This window comes from Rhodnius prolixus, unplaced genomic scaffold, assembly GCF_049639745.1.
Source record: "Rhodnius prolixus isolate KJV_2025 unplaced genomic scaffold, Rpr scaffold_13, whole genome shotgun sequence".
Classification (NCBI taxonomy): Eukaryota; Metazoa; Arthropoda; class Insecta; order Hemiptera; family Reduviidae; genus Rhodnius; species Rhodnius prolixus.
Genome location: NW_027411583.1, coordinates 12,442,667 through 12,456,029, shown reverse-complemented (window position 1 = coordinate 12,456,029; position 13,363 = coordinate 12,442,667). Strand labels below are relative to the sequence as shown.

Below are 13,363 nucleotides of genomic sequence, written 5' to 3'. Positions count from 1 at the left end.
ATGATCTTACCTGCGTTGACTACAGTACTTTCAAGTAGCAAAGTAAGAAACTTTTATCTTGCCTTCTATTATCAGAAATATTAATCTTATCAACTTTTCATTTTCATGAGACTTAAATTTTTTCATAAAACTCCTGAGTTGAAAAAAAAAGAAGAAAATAGCAAATTTCATAATTGTAGTTTCTATATTCGTAATTTTTCAATAATTCATAGCATCAGTAAAAGTTCAAATTTCCTGAATATTTTTGAAAGTTTTCCGCAATATTCTCAAAAACCACACCTAGAAAGGTATTTTCGTAGGTTCCTCGAAATTTGTGAAATAATTACTAAATTTGCAGGCATCCTGGGAAAAATTAATTTTGTAGAGTTTCAGGAATAAGGGTATTTGCAAGTTCAATTTTGTTTATTTACTTTAATTCTTAGGAGATAAATAAATGAAATAAAGTAGGGAGTATATAGACAGACATTGAATTTAGTGGAAGTTTATTTAAAATAATTTATATTTACAGATCAGTCATTTTACAAAGCAAAAAACATATTTACATCCTTTAAACATATTCTTTCATGTACATTAACAAGTCCACCAACGTTTTAACTTTAACCACAGCTTACTGAATCAATTGAAAATCCACTATTGTCTTCAAAATTGAACTCAACCACGAAATACTCTAGATCTACCATAGGCCGGCAGTTTTGATATCTTCCTTCCCTTTAGATTGACTGCGTTTGGTAGCAATGATGGAGTACGTACATGAACACCACGTCCTAGGGGAGTCCAAGGTACAAACGTACAGATTTCTTTTGCATTGGGTGTTACAGATATCCAACCTTCAAAAAGCAAGTCGTTGAAACGTAAATCACTTAATTATACATAACCGAAATAAATAATGATAATATTGTTTTTTAAAGCAAATTACCTGCTGATGAAAGTACAATATCCGCGCAACTAATCAAATCATTTATACCAAGTAAGGAAATAGGAGAAGATTTTTCAAGATTAGGCCATTTGTTTAAGCGTTCTTCTGATCCAAACGGGACTAGCATATATTTAGTTCCTAATAATTCTTTATACAAACGATCTGCGTTTTCTTCACGGCACACAGTTATTGGTAAGTTAAAGGATGAAAATACTGTTAATCTGGAAAACAAATAAAAAAAAATTGGTACGTTTTTTGGTAGTGGGGTATGAAACACATCATATGTAAATATTATAGTCCAAAAAACGGACTAGTCCTGCTCCCCAATGCATCACAGTGGCTCTGCTTTAAATTTGGCTCATGAACAATAAGACGAGTGAGTTTGATCTAACAAACATTTTTGGTTTCTCATCAAAGGAAAAAAACTCACGAGACAAAAACTCATGTCTGTTAAAAATTTTAACTTTCTTTTACTGCGTCACTAGTAATAGCTACTTAAGTTTTCTAAATTTTTTTTATGAAAAACGGCTCTTACGATTTTTAAAAACTTGTACGAGTTGAATACATAACTTTAATTTGAAACATCTGTTCAGGAAATTCGATTAAGGAAGAGGAGAATGCATACATTTTACTGACAAGTTTATCCTATTGTACATAGCATTTTTGGAAGTGAACATCGAAGATGTCTCCTGAGGAAGTGCTAATTACATGTGGAGAGTAAATAAAAAAATTAACTAGATTTCAATTAAAGACCAACGACCGAGTGAAGGTGAAGGACATTAAAGGTGGCCACATTTAAGATGAGCAATAAAACAAGTTTACAGGTAGTTCAATTAGAAAGGCCCCAATAATGTTCATCTAAAAAAAAAAATAACGAATTTTAATGTATTAAGAAGTGATAGTTTACCTGACCGGTGAATCACCATTCTTGAAGTCCAATCTGGCCAATCCAGCGATAAATATTGTCCAACCTGGTTTTATTAAGTAAGTCCTTGGTTCAATAATTTTCTTTGGAAGAGTTAACATCAGTTCTTCAGCCGTCAGTAAATCCAATATCTAATAATTAAAAAATTCATATTTATTCTTAATACAATAATATTTTTAGGTTACTGTGGCGTATACAATTTTTTTTTTTTTTTTTTTGTTAAAGGAAAATTCAGTTTTAAAGAATATAGAAGGCACTGAACCGGAGTCAGGACATGTTAATGTAAGCGTGGTTTAAACTTAAAGTTAGTGAAAGCCATTTTTCACATTTACTGTTAGCCTAGAAATCCATCTAGGCAGACTTATGCGGAACCACTAATCCACAATATAAAATCTACATTTGAGAAATTTTATCGTCGTTGGGGCAAAAATGAATTTAAAAAGCTCCTTCTTTTCTCGTTATCTACATTCTGATTGTCTTAACTTTACGTAGCTTTTTTTCATCTTTATTACTTTGTCTTCTCTATATTTATTGGATTATTTTCTCTAGTTCTTCTTTCAATATATTGAAAAATAAAAAAATACAATTAGGTTTCCAGGTCGCCGTCTAATTTAATATATGAAATAGAGACTGTGACTTTTGAGGCTAGTACAGCTTTTGGGATTCTTTTAACGTTTGTAATAAAGTACTACTGCGATTAGTGGCAAGCTTTGATGATTTCCGTTGCTTGGTTGAAATAGACTTCATAACCTTCATTTCACCTTGCTATATTCTAACCTGATTATAACCTTACTTTGCACCTTAATCCTTTCCATTTGCCTTCAGAAAATCTTCCTTTTACAATTTTACAACCTAACTAACGTCATTATCACTTAGTGAAGTACTTCAAAGGTGAATTTAAAAAAAAAAAATCTTCGATGTTTCAGCCACCTCTGTCTGAAATATATTTATTTATTTATAACTACTCCGCTGTAGCTTGCAAATTTATTGTCGGTTTCCTTGCCGGTGACGGACTTTCATCTACTATTAAAGGTAAATTAAACAGTTTTGAGAACAGAATTCGAGTTAACTTATGTTTCCGTTTCACCCTACACATGTTAGCCAAACTACATTTTCAATTACAGTTTATATCATTCATAAAAAAGAAAACTATTAAAAATAGTTAACTCACTTGATCCTCATGTAATACACCTGGTGTATCATAAAACCATTTACTTTTAATGAAATCTGGATCATTGGGGTCTATTCCAGAGCCAAGAATTCTTGCTTTTGCTAACTGATGCTTGTTAGGTGCCGTAAAATTATCCACAGCTTGAATTTCTTCATTGGCTGGTTTACAGGTGAATGTACGACCAATATGACCTTTTTTTAAAAAAAAAAAAAGAAGAAAAATGTCAGATTCAGTACAATAATAAATTGTAAACAAAGAAGTAACTAAGGCCTCTTACCTATCAGCTGAGGTTGTGCCAATTTATTCATTTTTAATGATTTCATCAATTGTTTTCTAACTAGATTTTCATAATTAGCTTTTTTCTTTTCGTTAATCAATCGCATTGTTCTCAAATATAAACGCCAACCTTCAGGCCTCAATATTGGGAACTGTCAAACAAAATTCATAAAAAAATATATAAAATTTTATTTGTCAACTGATGGAACTAAACTACAAAAAGTAATTGACACTGACCGAGAGGAAAATATAGCATTCAGACAATCGTCGAGACGCATTTCATGGAACGGGCAGTTAAGAAATTTATGATAAAAAAAAAAACTCTCGGCCTTGAAGCCTCTATTTTTAGATCAAAAATTCATTTTTCTTTTGTCTAAATAGAATTCCATAGTTCAACGTACTTTGTACATGTTTTTCCAAATGATTGATGGAATGCGATTCCAGCTAGCTTTGTAGATTGGTCTAAAGGCGGTAATGCTGATAAAATTGAGGAAGCCCCTGAAATCCCGGGAGCCATTCCTGATCGAATGCTTTCAACATGAACGAAGAAGCGTTACAGTTACTGTTTTCGATCATGAGAGGATGCGATGACTTCTTCAAAAACGAACGCATTGATGAAAAGCAGAATATGGCTTGTGGTTGGGGAAGTAGATCGGAATTTTCAAGAACGTCAAAAATTCTAAGGATGAGTTGTACTGATACCTTCAGCTGACGAAAAAGGACAAATCTGGAGCAATTTTTTTGTTTTTTTTTCTCTATAAACAATTCTACAATTTGGAAAAATATTAAAAACTAAACCTTTAACAAATTCAAAGTGGTTCCTGGCCAAGGGGAAGTGGTTGCTCGTTGCATTATATCCGCAGCTTTCACTTTGCAATAGTCCGATTGAAGTAAGGCATTGAACAGAGTAGATTTGCCAACATTTGTACATCCAATTAGGTATACGTCACCTGTAAGTATAAATTAAAGAATATAATTAGGTAATTAAAGAATTAATTAGATTGTATACTATTCATTACTTCAAACTATTATACACAGATCAACAGTAGCCGTCGTAAAGTTAAGGAGATTAGTTAGTAAGGTGCGGTCGGATTACTTGGGAACAAAAATGACTTTATTAGGTTGGATCTATTCTAGCGTACGGGTAAACCTGGAGTCTGTCTTGATCTTCTGGGTCATTTTCAAATTAAAATTCTTAATCTTTTTTTTTTTTTTTAACTTGCCTGAATACATTCTTAATTATTACGTCCGTAAGAAATTGAACTTAGCCACGGAAATGTACATTTGCATTCTGCAGAATAATGCTGGATAAAACGTAAACTTACTGAAATTTAGTTGGTAAAGCAGTGCTCCGAAAAAAAAAGATGATCCTGATTACAGCTGGGAGAGGCAAGTAAAACAGTTAATTTTTTTAGGGATATTTAATTTTTAATCTGGTCCTGATTGTTGTGTTCATCGTCTACAATATTTACAAAGGTAATATAGTGTGTGATAATCACGCATTAAATGTGGAAAATATTGTGATTTACGATAATTTAGAAGAATTGAATCGTGTTTATTTTTATTAAATGCAGGTATTAAAAAGAATAACACTTGATCTGATTTTCTTTACTTAACTTGTTATTACTCTGAATTTATAGAAATGTTACATTCGTCTTTGCTTTATTTTGTTTTTGTATCTGTATATATCGCTTCTCTATGTGTTTGATGGATTAAACGCTCACGGCCCTAACCATTACAATTTGTCAAATACTTTCTTCAATTACCTTTATATCGCCAAAGAAGGTGTAACTTATTGATGAGCTCTTCAACGCCGAATCCAGTCTTGGCAGAAATAAGGCTGACATGTTGAACATTTGCATTAGGTGGAAACGAAGATCTCAGTAACTGCGTTACATGCTCTAACCAACTTCTAGAATCAGCCCAAAGAAGGTCCACTTTGTTGCCTACTACGAATAATGGACGTTTTTTTCCTTAAAAAAAAAAAGAAAAAATTTTAATTGAACACTTTAATGAAAATTTAAAGAAATTTGACTGAGTAAAAACTCGTCGAATGGCTGAAAGTTCTTTAATAAAATAAATAATCTTTAACAAAAACTTAAGTTAAATAACTTAAGTATAAAAGTTGATCAAACGCTAAAAAAAGGTACACAAATCAGCTGGTACCTAACATTTCATTAGAGTAATTCTACTGTATTAACTTTCCATAATCATTTTTTAGAATTTATTTCATTTAATCAAAATTAAGCGAACATTACTGGCAATAGCTGAAAAAGAGGCCTTACTTAAGTGGGTCAAACTCCCGTTCTAATGTTGCAAACATCAACATCCACAAAAACTATATCCACATAGAATTTCGAAACAAATCGACAATTCATTCATGTAAATCGGTTAACACGCCAATAATTTGAACAATTACAGTACTTTTCCAATTAGGTGTAAAAGCAGGATTTAATATCACTTAGAGAAGCCCTAACTTCCTACCAAAACATTCTCAAAATCGGGATAACATTTACAGTAACAAGTATTAATAGTTCTATAAGGGGGGCAAACGTCTTTCCTTAAATGTGTTCAACAGTTTGAAAACATCGAAAATTTAACCTTCTATATTCCCATATCTATTAACACTAAAACAATGCAATTTGTATCAGCTATAGAGCTAACTTTTCTTTACAATTTGGTAAGGAAATCATTGAAATCTAAACAATACGAAAAGAGATATAAACTTTTGAAATTTGAAGGTATTTGAAAACATCGAAAATTTAACCTTCTCTATCTCATTAACTATTAACACTAAAACAATGCAATCTATATCATCTATAGAGCTAACTTTTCTTTACAATTTGGTAAAATTACTTTATTCTTTATTCAGGGTAAATGCTCCTTTTTTTGAGGTGGGAAAGCATAGTCTTATGGGAAGGTTCTTGCTGCTCCATACCTCCGTTTTATTAATGTAAATTTTAAAACTTTGTGGTTGCTCTTGTGGAAAGAACATTGTCCAGGAGCCGACTGAGAAGCTCCACGCCCTAATGCTTTATATTTTGGCGCGCCTTAATGAGGTATTTAAAAACCTTTTTCTTTTAATATTAATCGTTAATTTATCTAAACTTACCTATGATATCTAGAATTCCTGGCCAAATGCTGCAAGGGAAATCTGTCAGATCCACCATTATCATCACTAAAGCCTTTTCATCCTGAAATACACCAAATATAGTAAAAAAAAAATTGGTAAGGTTAATGAAATAATCACCTTAGAAGTAAGTGAAGAGAACCGCTAACAAGAAACGACCAGCACAGATGTAATAGGTCTAAAAAGTAGTTGACGAATGTAAATATTTTATTGATTTTAGGTTACCAATTTTTAAACCCCGGTAGATGTGAATAATTTTCAATTTTTAGTTAGTTCACATAAAATAAAAAATTGGCGGAAAAAGTACATACTTTTATTTTAGCTAGAAGTTTGGGATATAGATGTTTATCTACGCTGATGCTCAATATGGTATTGTAATGTTTCATAAAATGGCATCTTTGGCAAGTTATACTCAACAAATCCTTATTCTTGCATTGCAGGAAGATTTCACTTGGTAGATATCCTGGAATCGCAGGATCCTACAAAACATAGAAAAAACTTAAAACAAGAGATCACCAATAATCGAGCAGTAACTTTTAATAATTCTTACTTGACAATGCAGTAATGCACCACATCCACCACAAGGAACTTTGCTGACAGGTATTTTTAGATTTGAAGTTCCATAATTGTATCGCCATTCATCTATTTGGGTCTCTTCAGTATCTTCTGTGTACTGTTCATAATCGTTCATCCAATTCTTTCCGTATTTTTCGACTGGAATTAAAATTTATTAATAATCATCCCACTTACATACTATCAGTTTTAAATTCTAATTAAACATTGCCAGCTTTCACTTAGATGTCTACTTCATAGAAATGAAGAATAAGTTTTATTGGTGGGATCTGCAAAACGAAAGGATCCATTTTGGCTTTTCGGATGGCTGAAGCAACATCCGATTTTTAACCCTTACTTTAAGAGATCTCATAATCAAATATAGCACACCTAAAGACGAGCATATGGCTCAAAGAAGGCAAACATCAAGTCGAAGCATTAGGCGATATATGAAAAAAAAAAAAATTCAATCTACACCTAACAAATACCTGCAACTAACAATTTAAAGTGTGATCGTTTTCAATATCGTCAACCTCCTCTTCAATCTTAGACGTACTATCACCAGATTTTTCATAAATTGTTTCCTCTGTAGTAATGAATTCTTCTTCGTTACAAACTTTTAAAGAATATGGAAAATTAACCGATTCTGTGACTTCTTCAGCTTGTTCTGAGCTTGCTTCAATCTCTGTATTCTCTTCAGATTGCACATACTTAAGGGTCACTGGTAAAAGTCTAATTTTAGATAAGTCCCTTTTCTCTGCTCGTTTTGTAAGTTTTTCGAGATGTTTCTTTTGGAGAAAGTTTAAACGATTCAAAATCGAATTGTAGATTATTAGGTTATCAGTTTCTTCTGACGCACTGTTTTTTAATGCAGAGGTAACTTCCGTGCTAAAATTTCTAAATACCCTGTAAAATAATCTAGGAGCAGGGCAAGTAACCGTTAGCAACAGCCTCAAATGAGACATCCTTAAGAGTTTTGGTTTGTTCAGTTGAAACGAATAAAAACTTTGACATTCACAAAAGAGTGTGGATTTAGTATTTGGAAATCATTCCAGTAAAGAAAACTACCACTCAAATCAAAAATTCTTTATAAACTGTACCATATTCTTACTTTTGAGGTACTCCGAACTTTGTACTTTTTCAGAACGCACATGATGATACGATAACCTAACTTAGAGATATCATTATCAACAAGAAATATTATTTTTCTTTCATCGATTACAAAAAAATCTACAGATTTGAGTAAATATCGATTCAATTAATCGTAATAATTTCGATTGATATTTTTGGAAATGTGTGTGCCCGCTGTCTGAACCCAAACATAAACACTAAACTGTGATAATGAGATGAATGTAATTCAAAAAGTATTTAGTTTATTATACTATTGTAAAAGTATGTGCACATTTCTGCACAGAAAAATATGGGAGTTAACCTTACGTGAACCAAGAATACATGTTTTACATCATAGTGATTATTTCATAGTTGTAAATAAATGCTACGATATTCTAGTCAATAGCAATGATCCTAACGTTTCGGTAAATATAATTAATTTTTCACTACTAATTTCTTTCTAGGTTTGATTAAGTTGATTTCACGATATATTTACGGATTTCCAGTGTTCTGTACAAAGGCAATTATGCCGTGAGTTTCCTAGATTAAGAAATCCTCGCCTTAGACATGATTTCTATTTTGTCCATCGTTTGGATTATCCTACAAGCGGTGTAATGTGTGTGGCTCTAACTCGTGAAGCATGTGCTGCGGCCACAGTTTCATTTGAAAGACGTCTCACCAGAAAATATTATTTAGCACTAGTAAGAGGTCATATTTCTCAAGAACTCATAGATATTAGAGATTCAATAGGTAAGTGCAAGGAAAATAATATGTTTTTAACTATAGTTTAAAACGGTATAAATACAATTTTACAATAGTTGATGTTTGCACCTCTTTGATTTAGCGAGTCACAGACAAATTGTTGCTCATTCATTGCAAATAATATCATTGTTGACTTACATTATCGACATTATATTATTTCCAGGTTTTTTCGTTGCATAAATATACTTGTAGATAATAGAATAATTGATCTGAAATATATATATATATTTATTGGAAAGATAATTTGTTTGTTCAGGCGAGATGGCTAGCGAAAAACATCGAATGACAACAGAGAACGACTTGGGATGTGTATGTCCTAGGTCAGCTTACACAAGACTTCTTCTGCTGCAGAGAGGAATATTTAGTTCTTATCCAGCTTCTAAGGTGTGTTTTAATATTTCATTTAATGTCTGACTATTATTTATCTATTTGTTTATGACTAGATTTCCTTTGTAAGATTTTCAGGCTTGAATTTTTGTGCAAGGAGTGTTTATGGCATCATTCCTTTAGCTTATATTACGTACTTGTCTCAGCTTTCCTTTGGAATTATTTTCTTTGGAATTGTTATTTTTTGTTATATATTTATTTGTCTCTATTTCATTTCATGCATAAATGTGGTTGCTATTATTTAATACTAAATGAATACAAAAAGAGTATATCTCAAAAAATACTTGAAATATTTGAAAAATAGAGCACTTATTATATCTTATATCCACTACTCTTTGGATTTTATATACTGGTTTCTAAAGAGCAACAAAAACTTAATTTTTATGAAATTGGGCGATAATTCCTAATACTCACCTTAATTGTGCATCCACATGACCTACCTTTAGTTGTGTTGAAATAGCTGGAAACGTAGTCTATCCATGATAAAGGTAGTAATGGATGTTAAAGAATGGATAACGGTAATAAAATAAAGAAGTGATTGAAACTAGAGTGAAACTTTACATGGCTGGCCATACTAGACTCATGCCGACAAAAATTCATACCAATTCAATACCAAGAGTTCTGTGTATGAAGTAGTAGAGAATAAGCTTTATTTAGTCTTTAATCGAAATCAGACACCAGAAAATTTTCAAAAACTTTTTATCGAATCCTCACTTAATGCTTCAAAATAGGTTCTCCCTTTGCTGAAGTCATTTTGGTTAATACAGTTTAACAACCTCTTTTCCAGTTATTGAAGAATCGTCTTTTATTTTTATAGGTTCTTTTAAGACCAATCACCGGAAGAAGACATCAGCTAAGGGTTCATTGTGCACACATTGGACATACAGTAGTAGGAGATTACACTTATAGCCGGCGGAAGGATGTAATTCCAAAGAGGACTTATCTTCATGCGTTTAGGTACATCACTGTAAACAACTCACAAAAGATAAATTTTAAAATTCAAGTTGTTATTTTCCACTGTTCTTAATTTTGGTACAAGTATAATGCATTTTTTATTTAAATTAATAGTTGAATTTATTTACAGATTAATACTGCCCAATACCGTTGAAAGTTTAGATATTGTAGCACCTGATCCATTTTTACCGAGTAAAGAGATTTCAAATGGATGGGTACCCGTAGAAACAATTAATGTACTTAATGAAGAAGCTTTAAAGAAATTGGAAGTTAACGAATTGTGAATTACATACTTTTATTGTGATCAGATCTTTAACTGCCGGTAACGTTACAAAAAGATCCTCCAGTGGCGTTCTGCAATATTCTTATAATTTCAGGTACGACGGCAGTTGCTTATAATTTTAAGAGATGATCTCACATTTGTCTGAAAATATGGTGGATGGAAAACCAACCCCCTTGCGCTAAGTATATATGCTGAATATCAAATAATTGTATCATACTAATAGATAAAGTTCTAATATAATCCGCTAAAGCCATTTGCAAGCTCAAACTTCATAAATGCTGGTCATTTGATATCTCTTTCCTTACGATATCCAAACTGTATACGTAAATATTTTTTATTGTTTTCCTCGTTGAATTTTCATCTAGAAAAACCAGTCCAAGATGAATTTTTCTCTGAGAGAATCTGTTTTAACTTAATAATCCGCTTCGGATGTTATATTTTAATAAGTTAAACAAGTTATTTATTTATGTACAGCGTACATTAGCATAATTCTTGTTTGTTTTTATCTCAGTTATCGGATGTGATTCTCTTTTCGTAATAACTAGATTGTTGTACGACTCTTCTATAAAAATCCCACTTAGTTTTTCTTTAAAGCTTGTCCCGGCTTGCAGAATTTTACTTTGGATTGATTCAAACTTTCCTTTGATTCGTTCTTATATACTATTTTCATGTATCTTTTTTAATAAATTCACTTAATTACCTTTATACCAATTAAATGGATTTCATTTTATTTCAGTTCATTGCTGATTTTTGTAGATTCCACGCCGAGATTCTCACCAATTCATGGTAGATATGATTTTGAAACGTGAGATATTTGTAAAATATAATATGTATAATTAAATTGTAAAAACTTCATATATATATATAAAATCATATAAATCATCATATAAATAAAATTATTTAGACTTTTTGACTTAGAACTCTAAAATTTCAAATTCTCATTCAAATAATTGTATTTTTTTTTTCATAATGTTTAAAGATGTTTTGTATCATATTCCTGGAAATAATAAAAGCTCCTCCATTTTGAGTTTAACAAAATTCCTATTTTGTTGCAATGCAGGTAAAATGTTGTTTAATTACCAAAGTTTGAGGGAAATTGACCAGAAGAATGTGGATTTCCAAGAGACGATTCGTTTCTAGCGTTCGCCCAGCTCTACTGGCCTCACTTTCAAGATCAATCGCTTTGAAAATGGATTTTTCTTTGACGTCACATTTCTATCAGTTTTCCTTTAATTAGCGGTAAGTTTAAATTGAAACTAACTAGTTTCTCGAAAAATTCTGAGTTTAAAAGAAAACTTTAGAAAAATGTAAAAGAAAATGTGAGTTTTTTATCACATCATTGTTATATTCAGTTTATTTATTATTATTATTTTTAATGATTTAAGACGCGACAACATCTAAGATTATTGGCGCCCGGAGCTTTTTTCAGTGCACTGCCGGTCTCCGGACAGTGTTCTCTCGTTACAGACAACACTGTCCATCACCGGACAGTGAGCTGTAAGAAGCTCCTAGGAAGAGAAAATCTAAGGGTCAGCTGCTGGACTCGAACCCGAGACCTCCGCGAACCCGTGAACACCTGGGTGAGCAGTAAATACATTAATTTAGTAGTCTTTAAACTGTCGCTGTTTCATTAACGGTAAACGTCACAAGATCCATTATCAAGAACGTCCAAGAGAAGAAGATACAAGTTTATACCTGAGTGGACGTTTTTTAGCTGTCCAGAAAGATTTGCGGTCAGAGATCAGGGAGGACACGTATTCTTCAACTTCAAAGATCTGTGTTTTTGTAACACCACTCACTCGCCCGAAGTGCTGGAATTTTCCGACAAAATGTTTCAAATAAAATTTATAGAAGTTTTGCGCAGTGTTCCAAATTTAAAGAAAGTCGGGGAAGCCGATTAAAACAAAAAAGCAAAAAACTGAAAAATCCATTCCCTTATTACTGTTATTATTATTATTATTATTCTGGTGCGGCACCAATAGACTTCGCAAACTGCATTTTTTTTCTAAATTAATATTGGCTATAGTTTATCAGACTTAAATTTAATTTTTGAATCAATTAAAATGATTAATTAATTTTACTTTTCAAGATTTTTATTTTCCGCACCGTATTATTCGTTTTTGAACTGTATTTATTTAACATTTATAAGTTGTTATCAGTTAATACGAAGTGTTATAAAAAAAAAAATTGTATAACTTCACTAGATTATCAGACTAAATATTTATACAGAACATTTTATTGCATTTCTATCTGCTTGGAATAAATGTTATTATGCGATTTGCAGTGTACGAGTATATAAAATAATTTACCTGCAATTATTATGCAACGATATTTTAAAAAATTATTAAATATTTTATTAAAGTTCAAGTTTGAATCACCAAAGAAAAATTATTCAAAAAATAGAAATTATAATTCTCAAGTGCAGGCATTTTAAAAAGGAAGTTGGAAAAAAAAAAGTCATTGGTTTAAGTGCTGTTTCCGGGGTTAGGATTTTTTTTTCAACTCGGAATTTACTTATTTAATCCTTTTTAATATGATATAAAGAGGATTGAACTGTACATCACGGCGAAATGGTCCTTTAAATGGAGGCGTTCTTACCCTAGGAGTGATCTTATTCCATTTTTCCTAAAAAAAACATGTTTCCTATAAAAGACGTAAGACTTACTTTGAGTCAGTGCAAATGATTTTTTTGACAGAACAGGAAGTAAATAAAAATCGTTAAGGTCGTTTTCGAAAAAAACATATCTATCTATCCCTGAAAAGTGTTACTATTAGGTGAAAGATTCACATCGCTAAGTGTCCATAACCTTGCAAAGAATAAACTCTTTTAACGTCCCCGTAAACGAATTATACAGTTTTAACTTCCTGTGTCTATTCCTTTTTTGAGCTTGTCCGCT

The 13,363-nt window shown here is 31.6% G+C and overlaps 2 protein-coding genes across 4 annotated transcripts; one reads left to right on the top strand and one right to left on the bottom strand.

Annotated features, from left to right (window-relative positions):
• Positions 1-465: 465 nt before the first annotated feature.
• On the bottom strand, positions 466-8,134 carry LOC141448176 (nitric oxide-associated protein 1). The gene is made up of 11 exons (XM_074116320.1): positions 7,470-8,134; positions 6,969-7,132; positions 6,730-6,897; positions 6,401-6,482; positions 5,055-5,261; positions 4,087-4,238; positions 3,290-3,440; positions 3,013-3,203; positions 1,824-1,972; positions 917-1,137; positions 466-827 (listed from the first exon to the last, which is right to left on the bottom strand). The coding sequence occupies exons 1-11, from the start codon at positions 7,933-7,935 to the stop codon at positions 652-654; spliced, it is 2,127 nt and encodes a 708-aa protein (XP_073972421.1). The 5' UTR covers positions 7,936-8,134; the 3' UTR covers positions 466-651.
• Positions 8,135-8,246: 112 nt separating this feature from the next.
• LOC141448181 (RNA pseudouridylate synthase domain-containing protein 1-like) lies at positions 8,247-12,891 on the top strand. 3 transcript variants are annotated; one of them, XM_074116336.1, is made up of 7 exons: positions 8,255-8,505; positions 8,587-8,830; positions 9,099-9,226; positions 10,047-10,186; positions 10,314-10,560; positions 11,203-11,252; positions 11,527-12,891. In XM_074116336.1, exons 1-5 carry the CDS (start codon positions 8,317-8,319, stop codon positions 10,465-10,467), a joined length of 855 nt encoding a protein of 284 aa, XP_073972437.1. In that variant the 5' UTR covers positions 8,255-8,316; the 3' UTR covers positions 10,468-10,560; positions 11,203-11,252; positions 11,527-12,891. The 3 variants fall into 3 exon arrangements, with proteins under 3 accessions (XP_073972436.1, XP_073972434.1, XP_073972437.1); XM_074116335.1 differs by lacking the exon at positions 11,527-12,891 and having other exon boundaries at positions 8,247-8,505; positions 10,314-10,648; positions 11,203-11,307; XM_074116333.1 differs by lacking the exon at positions 11,527-12,891 and having other exon boundaries at positions 8,248-8,505; positions 11,203-11,307.
• Positions 12,892-13,363: the final 472 nt, after the last annotated feature.

Bases quoted from the DNA above. Each gene is read 5' to 3' on its own strand.
- LOC141448176 (XM_074116320.1), bottom strand. From the start codon at position 7,935: ATGTCTCATTTGAGGCTGTTGCTAACGGTTACTTGCCCTGCTCCTAGA. The intron at 5,262-6,400 runs GTAAGTTTAGAT...TTTTTTTTTAAG, and splicing joins AGGAATTCTAGATATCATAG to GAAAAAAACGTCCATTATTC. The intron at 1,973-3,012 runs GTGAGTTAACTA...TTTAATTATTAG, and splicing joins GTGTATTACATGAGGATCAA to ATATTGGATTTACTGACGGC.
- LOC141448181 (XM_074116336.1), top strand. From the start codon at position 8,317: ATGAATGTAATTCAAAAAGTATTTAGTTTATTATACTATTGTAAAAGT. The intron at 8,831-9,098 runs GTAAGTGCAAGG...TTGTTTGTTCAG, and splicing joins AGATATTAGAGATTCAATAG to GCGAGATGGCTAGCGAAAAA. The intron at 10,187-10,313 runs GTACATCACTGT...ATTTATTTACAG, and splicing joins ACTTATCTTCATGCGTTTAG to ATTAATACTGCCCAATACCG.